This window comes from Pagrus major, chromosome 19 (genome assembly GCF_040436345.1).
Source record: "Pagrus major chromosome 19, Pma_NU_1.0".
Taxonomy (NCBI): Eukaryota; Metazoa; Chordata; class Actinopteri; order Spariformes; family Sparidae; genus Pagrus; species Pagrus major.
Genome location: NC_133233.1, coordinates 14,537,815 through 14,546,655, shown reverse-complemented (window position 1 = coordinate 14,546,655; position 8,841 = coordinate 14,537,815). Strand labels below are relative to the sequence as shown.

Below are 8,841 nucleotides of genomic sequence, written 5' to 3'. Positions count from 1 at the left end.
TTCTGGAATGGGCCATTTTGCAGAACGAGTATTTTTACTTTTTGTACTCTACTATATTTTGATGCCAATACTTTTGTAGTTTTACTTGTGTATCATTTCTAATGCAGCACTTTCACTTGAAACAGAGTATTCGTTCACTTTCGTATTGCTACTTTAACTTAAATGAGAGATCTGAGTACTTCTTCCACCACTGCACGACACACACGCTGTACATGTTCCCGTTTAAACACACACGACCATCCAAGGCCCGGTGTGACTCCCACTCATACATGTAAATACATTAGAGGGAGTGTTGAGATACAACACAGTAAGGTTTTGTGTGTGTTTGGGGGAGGGGGGGACAGGTCCCTGTTTAAGTAGCGTCCCCTCCTCCCATCTCTTGGTCAGGAATGATCGGGGAGAAGAGGAGGCAGGATGGTGAGGGAGTGCAGGCATGCGTAGGCAGCAGATAAAGAGATAGTGGCCACAGCAGTGGAAGCAGCAGGAGGCTGACGGCTGCTGGACTGTTGATGTAAATCAGCTGGCTCTGAATGTGTGTGTGTGTGTGTCTGTGCGCTGGAAACTCCAATTAAAGAGGCCATGGACTGTGGATCAAAGATGGTTTCCTTGTCTATGGATTGTGATTCCTGTGGTAAAACTATCTATCATACTGAGAGGATTTGAGACTCACCCCCTGCTGCTGCCTGGAACAGTCTCTCACTTTAGGTTTTGGGGATCTGCGCTGTCATTGAGAGAGAATGTGACAGAGTATGAATCAAGAGAAAGTCCTTATCCATGCAGTACAATATCCACAGTAAATTCTAATGCTTTGTGCATAAAACAGAAAGGCAACACTCACATGAATCAGTCTGAAGATGGACACCAATTTGGCAATCAGAGGCTTTTGCTGGACAGGAAAACTGAGGGAAACTGTGCTGCAAATAGTTGGCTGTTTAGAAGGTAAACAAAACGTCTGCAGGAAAAGGAAGAACAAATATTTAGTGGTATTCAAGCAGTGAGCTGGCCAGTAATTAGTCAGTTCTTTAAAGTAAATTAGACAATTTAAAATGCAGGTATATCTCGCATTAACTAGAAATGTTTCCTCCATTTAATGTATGTCTGTATTTTTCACTCCTATTTCACATTACAGATGGAAATATATTTAAAAAAATGTAACATTTATAAAATGGTGAAAATTAGTTCCATCTCAAACAAGAACATGCAAGTTAAATGTTTTGTTTTTCACTTGTCATGGCTTATTTGTTCGTTATGGTTTGACTCCTTCTACCAGAGCTTCTTCACATTTTAGGCACCGAATAACTACAGAGCCAAAACAATGACTGAGACGGTAAGACAGGTTTCACACACATTCCTAAACATCCCGCTCATATTTAAGGACCGAACACGGCTCAGTTTGAGACACAGATCAAGTTTAATTATTGTAAGAAAACTGGGAGTTGTATGATGAGAACCAGCAGGCTTTACAGCCTTAAAAAGAGGGAGACTTAAATGTGTGAACAACCTGAGTTCCTGAGTCGTGCTGTGTTACGGTAATGGCAGAAAACTGCAGGAGGGACAGTGAAACGTAGCCTGTACTAACATTAAATGCATAAAAATATCATAAGAATTCAATTTCTGTTCACAAAATAAATTCATTCACGGTAAAGACACACGTCTATTATCAAAAACTTTCAACGCCTTCATGTTTGTCCCGAAAATTCGCAAACTTGCAAAGATTGAGGACCTGTGGAAACCCCCTCAAGAATGTTCACGTTATGTTGTAGAGCTCTAGTGCATTTCTTGTATTGAAACGATTCTTATGAAGTGACCTCCTGATGTTGCTGCTTCAGCTCTTTGGAGAATTGCTCAGTGTTTGCCGAAAGGGAAAGTTTCCAACCTGACTGCAAAGACGTAAAATAAGTCCTATCAGAGAAAATATGTCAAAACTGACTAACCTATGAATAGTGATAACGTAGAATCCAACATGAACAAACACTTTAAAAAGAGAATAAAGTTATTTAAGATTGTGCAGTTTTTTTGATATACAACACTGAGCAGCAGCAGTTAAAATAAACAGCATTTTATTACATACCCTGTTCAACTCCATTACCTTCTTTTGATACTTAAACATCTGAGCTGCTTTCACTTCAGCTCACTTCTGTACAAACCTTTGACAAAGACCACAGGAAGATGGTTTAAAAATACTAACAAAACATTCACCCGTCAAGGTAGGCGAGACATTTATAAGCAATTTCCCTTAGAATATGATCCTATGGACATCAAAATAGTGCAAATAACCGGCAGTGCAAAGTCCACAGGAAACATTAAAAACCTGAGGCAGATACTGGTGGTTGTACAGTGGTTGATTGTCTCTAATGTGTCCTGAGAATGTGCAGCATCTCCACAGATCGACTGTTATCTAAAATGTAGCTTGTTTTCCTCACTGAAATTAGTTTTTTTTATCAGTAAACACTAAAATGAAAAAGCCAATTATAGGAAAAGCATTACAGTAAACAACTTGTTCTGTATTTCATCATCTGAACAAACAAACAACACAACGGATGTTTCCCTGAAATTACGCTGGTTATTTACCTGAAGATCCTTTATTCTGTTTAAAAGGCTGGCAGGATAAACTGTATGTACCATCTGAGCTATTTTTTCACATGACTGTAAAATTCAAGATTAAATCCGATAAAACATTCAGCGGTCACAACAGGTAGACAACAAATTCATGGGGATAATAAAAAAAAAACAGTGCAAATACGATCGGCAGTGCAAAGAGCCCGCAGTAATACACACTCCATTTCATTGGAGGACTGAGGTAGATACTTGTTTTGCTGTATAGCTGTTTGAGGTACGTTTTCTCCAATGAAACCATGTAATCAAGTGTGCATCTACTCATGGACGAGAGGCCAGCTAACGTTGCGAAGGCTGATTTCTCCAAAACTTGGCAACTCACAAGTTGAGTTGCCAAGTTAGATGGATAAAAAGCACTGCAGCTAAGGGGGAAAATATTTATATTTTAACTGTCCCTTTAAACGGTCCGCCTTTCTTGAACTGGAGGTAGTGATTGAGACCTAATTTAGGAGAAGTTGCTGCAGATATGCGTTTCCTTTGTGGATCTTCATTAAACCTCCCATCCTGCGTCACAGTTTTAGCATCTTTGCATTTCTGAGTATGTCTCAGTCTGTTTAAAGGAGTCAGTGTATCAGAGTCAGTCAGTACTGAGGGTACCTGTTTAAAGGAGGCCCGTTCTGCAGGCCGTACTGACTGGGCGGTTGATGATGTGAGTGAGAGTTCTGATTGGTCGGCACTAACGCGTCAAACACACTCTTATTGGGAGGCACAGACTGCAACATGTTGTCCAGGTCCATGATGAGGGGAGGGGCTTGGACAGAGACTCGCCCGCTGGGGAGGATGGGCCAGTAGGCGTGGCCTAAGAAGTGACCAGGTGCTACAGGAGAGCTGCCATAGCCGTAAAGAGGAAGTCCGCCGTGCAGAGGCATTAGAGGACCTCCGTTGAACCGCATGCTGGGTGGGGCGACAGCGTTTGGCGGAGCGTATTTGGCGTAGGAGGTGGGGAGCTCCCAGGGAGGTGCAACAGTCTCCCGCCGGGCTGATTTGTGCAGCGGCGGCCTGTAGTCGTCATACCCGTCTGAACCAGCTTCGCCATCAAAAGGAATACGCTTCCCAGACAGCGACATCCCTTTCCACTCCTCATCAGAGGAGGAGGAGGTGGAGGCCGGGCTGGCAGAGCTAGCCGAGGCACTTCGAGCAGAGGAGGCGTAGCGAGGTCGTGGAGGTGGTGAAGACCGTGGGCGCTCCACCTTCCCCCAGCAGTCCCTGGTGGACACATCCATGTCCCCAGAGGCACTGGGTGGCCGCAGGCTGTGCAGCAGAGAGTCGATGGCAAAGGATGAATCCAGCTTGGGTCGGAACAAATCCTCCTGTGGCGGGGATGGGTTTCTGGAGTGCATAGGAGGGAGGGTGGTGACAGGGGCAGGGGCTGGGGGTTGGGGTGGCTCCGATTCTGGCTTGTGTCCCTGCAGGATGTAGGGCGCCAGGTCCTGGGCAAAGATCGTCTCATCCTGGCGCGACACGGCCGTGTTTTGCCTCTTGAGGAGCTCCAGAGGAACACGGCTCAGCTCAACTGCCCAGAAGTTGCCTTTGCCCTGAGGCTTGCCTGGGTCCTTCAGCACCTGTGGGTGGAGGAAAGAAGAAAGTGAGATGAGCACTTGGCCTGAGAACCTGGTCAGACGGGCCCTGCCTAGTTTCACAGTTAACCATCACAATAATAAAAGATTAAAAGATAAAAAACCAGTTTGGAGATTCAATTGAAGCCCTCAGAGGGTGTTTAAGGTTAAAGAGGAGAGGTTTGTTTCCCAACCTCTCCTCAGGACAGTGGCATGCAAATGTTAGCTGAACTTTTTACATCAAACTCAAGACTGAAAACATGCAGGTGCTGTGAACAGATTCCCTTGACAATTTGACTCATTACACTTAAACAATCACCTAGAAAGTTGCAGTATAGTGAGATAAATGCAACTTGTTTTAGACAATTTTCATTTGTTCCATTGGTACAAGCAAGAAACACCTTATGTTCACTGTTTAATGTACTTATTTTAACAGTGGCATTTTTTACAGTGTAATTTCTGCTTTTTTTGTCTTTTTAGGGGCAATTTTCTTCTTCAATTACACATATCTTGATCTATCACAGATGATTGTCTTGCAGTGTATCACGTGTCACAAAATCGCTATATCGGGATACGTAGGCAACGTATCGTGATAGTCTCTACGATTTCAACCCCTTGTTTCAACACACATACCTTCACAAAGCAGTCATAGGAGGAGAGGTTGTGTCGCACAGAATCTCGCCAGCCCTTGTAGTTTCCTTTGAAGAATGGGAAGAGAGTGCTGATCTCCTTGAGGATCTAGAAATAAAACAGGATAAATGTCAGTCTGAAGAGGATGCTCCACATCACTGTATATAACACTAGGTACGTGATGCAGCCGGCAAATCCTACCCAAACACAAACAGATGTGGTAACGTTAATATTAGAGTGAAAGTTCATGTTTAGTGCACTTCACTTTAAATAATCTAAAATATGACAAAAATGTGGTAATTAAACTTGCAGTATAGGGGCTTCAGTAGATGAGGCAGTACTTTAAATAGTTATACATTATTTGCTTAATGAAACGTGATTTCACCATGAACTGTGTATCTTATCACTCCAATGATACAGATCAGTGTCTGGTTTCACTGCAGTCCAGCCTTATCAAAGCAAACCAAGAGTGGCAGGGGTGGAAGTCACTCAAGTGTCACCAAGAGGCTGCTGCTGTTTAGTGTCACTTTATGAACTGTAAATTATCTCAGTGTGTTATCCATACATTCAACAGAAAAATGGCGTTAACCCCCTGATTTAAGTTGCTTTCCTGACATAAATATATGCAGAATCTTGTATTTCACCTGAGATTTATTTCAATAAAAATACTGCAGATTTTAAAGTGGCTCCTCGCGTAAAATCCACCATGCGCCACCTCGAGTCAAATTACGTGCAGCAAAGCGCTGTAGACTCGGAACACAAGAGCAAAAGAAATTCATCTTACCTCAGATAATGTCAGTTTCTTCTCTGGTGATCTCTGGATGACCATAGCGATCATAGCGAGGTATGAGTACGGTGGTTTTGGATACCGCTGGTAGTTCTTTTTCTTCCCGGCGCCGGTGCCACTCTTCTCCCGTTCACTGCTCCACGAGTCCCCGGCGATACTTTCCTGTTTGTACGGGGCATCTTGAGGATGCCGGTATGATGAGTCTTGATCCATGAATGTAGGCGCACTGGTGAGGTGTTCGTGGCGCGCTGCGGGCTTCTCCGGACGCGAAGGCTGCTGGGGAACCATCTGAGCCGGGTGGTGAGGCCAATGCTGGGCTGGAGAGCTCCGCGCTACACGGCGGAGAGGTAAACTCTGCTGCGCATTTCTGTGGAAGTCAAGTTGATGGTCGTGGTGTTCTCCAAGGTGGGACAGAGAGGGTAATGCCAAGAGGCTCTGCTCCGGCCAGTGTTTTGTCATGCTGATCAACCGGAGGGGGGAAGATCAGCCCGCACGTTCGGACAGGAGCACGGACAGATAGGGGGGAGGGAGGTCAAAGAGTCGGTCCTTAACTTCTGGCAGACTGCTGGCTCCAGGCTGACTCTATTTGAAGAGCAAACAATTAACAGTTTCATGTAAATCCCGCTGCGTAATCGAGGGGAGAATGACGCGTTATCTGAGAGCAGAATGAGTGATCACCCCGGGGGGCTGGGGAGGGTCTGTGTACGAGGAGGGGCGACAGAAAGGCAGTAAACATGTAAATAACCCTTATGATAATATCAACATGGCACTTTAAACGCAGAGATTCTTAAGGGTTTGCTTTGGAATCAGGGCTTAGAAGATTTACGCACGAACGCCTCGAGAATTACGCGCGTATTTGGAGCTAAAACAAGCAATGAAGTTTGTTTTTAAACAAGTCCAGAAACGATGCCAACATCTTCATCTTACCATCTCCTTTTAAATCACAGAACATGTCTTAACTTCTTATATTAAATCGTGAAGCCTTGCCTCGAGAGTGTCGCTTGGGCGCAGAGCAAAACTTGTGGGGGGATGGGGTGGGGTGCAAGAGAGCGAGGTAATTTCGATTGCAGCTTACATGCAATCAACAATTTTTGGTGAGCAATAAACATAAGGAAAGGCTAATATACAAACGTGGAAACGTTAAGAAGTTGGCAATTGAAACAAATTAGCAAATCATTCCTATTATTTGCTACATCAAATGATTTCCTCTCGAAATGATTTGAGTTATTGGAATTCCTTTAAGATTGTGAGGAACACATGCAAGTTGCCAGGTTGGTGATGCAGGTTGGAGCTATATAATCCACCCCTCAAACAGACAATTCTATTTTGGATGAAAATGTAAAAATTGGACTTGTAAGATGCAGAATAAAAAGAATTTGGTGGTGCTCTGAGCGCGCAAAAGTCGGTGGGTGTTTTTACGCACAGTAGGGTCTCCATGTGACTATCCAGGATTTCATTCGGTGTTGAAAGACTAAGTTTCGGGGAATGCACGTCTTTTGTTCAACTTAACGTAGTGCTAATGTGCAAACTCTTTCTTCCCAGCAAGGCAGTGAAAACAAGTTGGATTAGCAGGAACCCCGTTGGCAAGCTGGAGACTGTCCCTTCCCAGAGGAGCTGCTTAGCATGTGAGGAAATACAGGGGCTATTCAACACCATTTGTGGGTTTTCTGGTGCTTACAAGCTGCTAAGTGTCGTCGTTGGGTAGGACGTTCACACCTTAAAACGGGAGCCATCACGCTTTCCCGAACAGCCTCAAAATGTCTCTCAAACAAACAAACTTATTTCCCCAATCCAGGAATCAACAACCTCTCTGTACCACAGCACACACTCTGACTTCCAGCTCTTTATTGCAATAATGGATATATCATTGCACCTGATAAGACAATGAAACAGGACTCTGGTGAATCATGTGATTGTGTCACCAGAGCAGACACAAAATAATTGGAAACAAGTCCATTTTCACATTGTGAGACTTTTCTAACTGACATCACACAACTGCCCATCATTCAGTGACAATCAACCTCCATTTAGACCAATCTGCAAATAATTCACCTTCAATTTAGTGTTTTAATCCAGCTTGAAAGCTCCAATTAACAGGGCAAATTGCACACCATTTGTATCAGCTGATTGCAAAATAATTTGACATTTTGGTTGTGACAGAAGCCCTGGCATCAAAAGTGTGCAAACAACTTACCACGTGAATTTGCTGCTTTTGTAATTTTTGCAGCAAAAAACAAAATGTTTGAACTTCCCGACCATGATGAGCGACAAACCTCCTTCACCTGCTGCAATTTGCATTTTCTTCTCTGGTTGCCTTCCACACACTGTTGCCTGGGTCAGAGAGAATGTCCCCCTCTAGTGGTTTCACCCAAACCCTCACGTTTAAAAATGAACATGACAGGTCTGAAGAAATAAAGCACTCAAAAGTCATATTTGAGTAAAAGTAAGAGATATCCTGTGAAAATATTACTTTGGTAAAAGTGAAAGTCAGTCAAATGAATGGTACTTGAGTAAAAGTCTCAAAGTATCTGATATGAAATGAACTTAAGAATTAAAAGTAATCTTCTGGCAATAAATGCACTTAAGTATCAAAAGTACAAGTAAAAGTAAATTAAACAGATATTTACATGTATGTTAACTATACACTTGGCCAGTTATAGGATTTGATATTCAACGTTTTTCAAATCAGTGTTTTTTTTTTTTTGTTGTTGTTGTTGTTTTTTATCCGATTGCAGATAAAATAAATCAATTTGGAAAGGTTTGGTTCTGATGCAGCACGTAATCTGCAAAGTAACAAGTAACTACAGTTTTCAAATACATGTAGTAGAGCAAAAACTACAAGATTTGCCTCCAAATGTAGTGAAGTGGAAGTAAAAAGTAGCATAAAATTGAAATACTCAAGTTAAATATGAATACCTCAGAGTTGCACTTGAGTAAATGTACTTAGTTACATTCCATCACTGTCAAGCAGTCGTATTGAGAGCTTTCTCTCTTCAGAAGCAGAATTTGAGTTTAAAAATGAGAATAGTATCTTTTACTTTACTGTTAATTTAAACATGTGCGGGCGAAACCCCCTCACCCATCATACCAAATGTTTGGACCCAATTTACATGCCTCCACGCAGAGAAGTGCTCACTGCAAAACACGCTGATTTAAATACAAACTGTCAATCTATCTCTTCCTGTCTACCAGAGGGCCGCTTAATAGGTTTTGCCTGGATTAGTGAGCCACGCATGAGAAGAATGGGAAACC

The 8,841-nt window shown here is 42.9% G+C and overlaps 1 protein-coding gene across 2 annotated transcripts; it reads right to left on the bottom strand.

The window, feature by feature from the left end:
• Nucleotides 1-2,043: 2,043 nt before the first annotated feature.
• Nucleotides 2,044-7,886, bottom strand: foxh1 (forkhead box H1). Of its 2 annotated transcripts, none has more exons than XM_073488600.1 (4): nt 7,784-7,886; nt 5,587-6,171; nt 4,806-4,910; nt 2,044-4,178 (listed from the first exon to the last, which is right to left on the bottom strand). In XM_073488600.1, the coding sequence occupies exons 2-4, from the start codon at nt 6,046-6,048 to the stop codon at nt 3,198-3,200; spliced, it is 1,548 nt and encodes a 515-aa protein (XP_073344701.1). In that variant the 5' UTR covers nt 6,049-6,171; nt 7,784-7,886; the 3' UTR covers nt 2,044-3,197. The 2 variants fall into 2 exon arrangements, with proteins under 2 accessions (XP_073344701.1, XP_073344702.1); XM_073488601.1 differs by lacking the exon at nt 7,784-7,886 and adding an exon at nt 7,642-7,717.
• Between the last annotated feature and the right edge of the window lie 955 nt (nt 7,887-8,841).

Excerpts from the sequence above, each read along its gene's own strand:
- foxh1 (XM_073488600.1), bottom strand. The coding sequence starts at position 6,048 with ATGACAAAACACTGGCCGGAGCAGAGCCTCTTGGCATTACCCTCTCTG. Across the intron at positions 4,911-5,586 it reads AGAAACTGACATTATCTGAG|ATCCTCAAGGAGATCAGCAC; the intron begins GTAAGATGAATT and ends TTTTATTTCTAG. Across the intron at positions 4,179-4,805 it reads CCTATGACTGCTTTGTGAAG|GTGCTGAAGGACCCAGGCAA; the intron begins GTATGTGTGTTG and ends CTCCACCCACAG.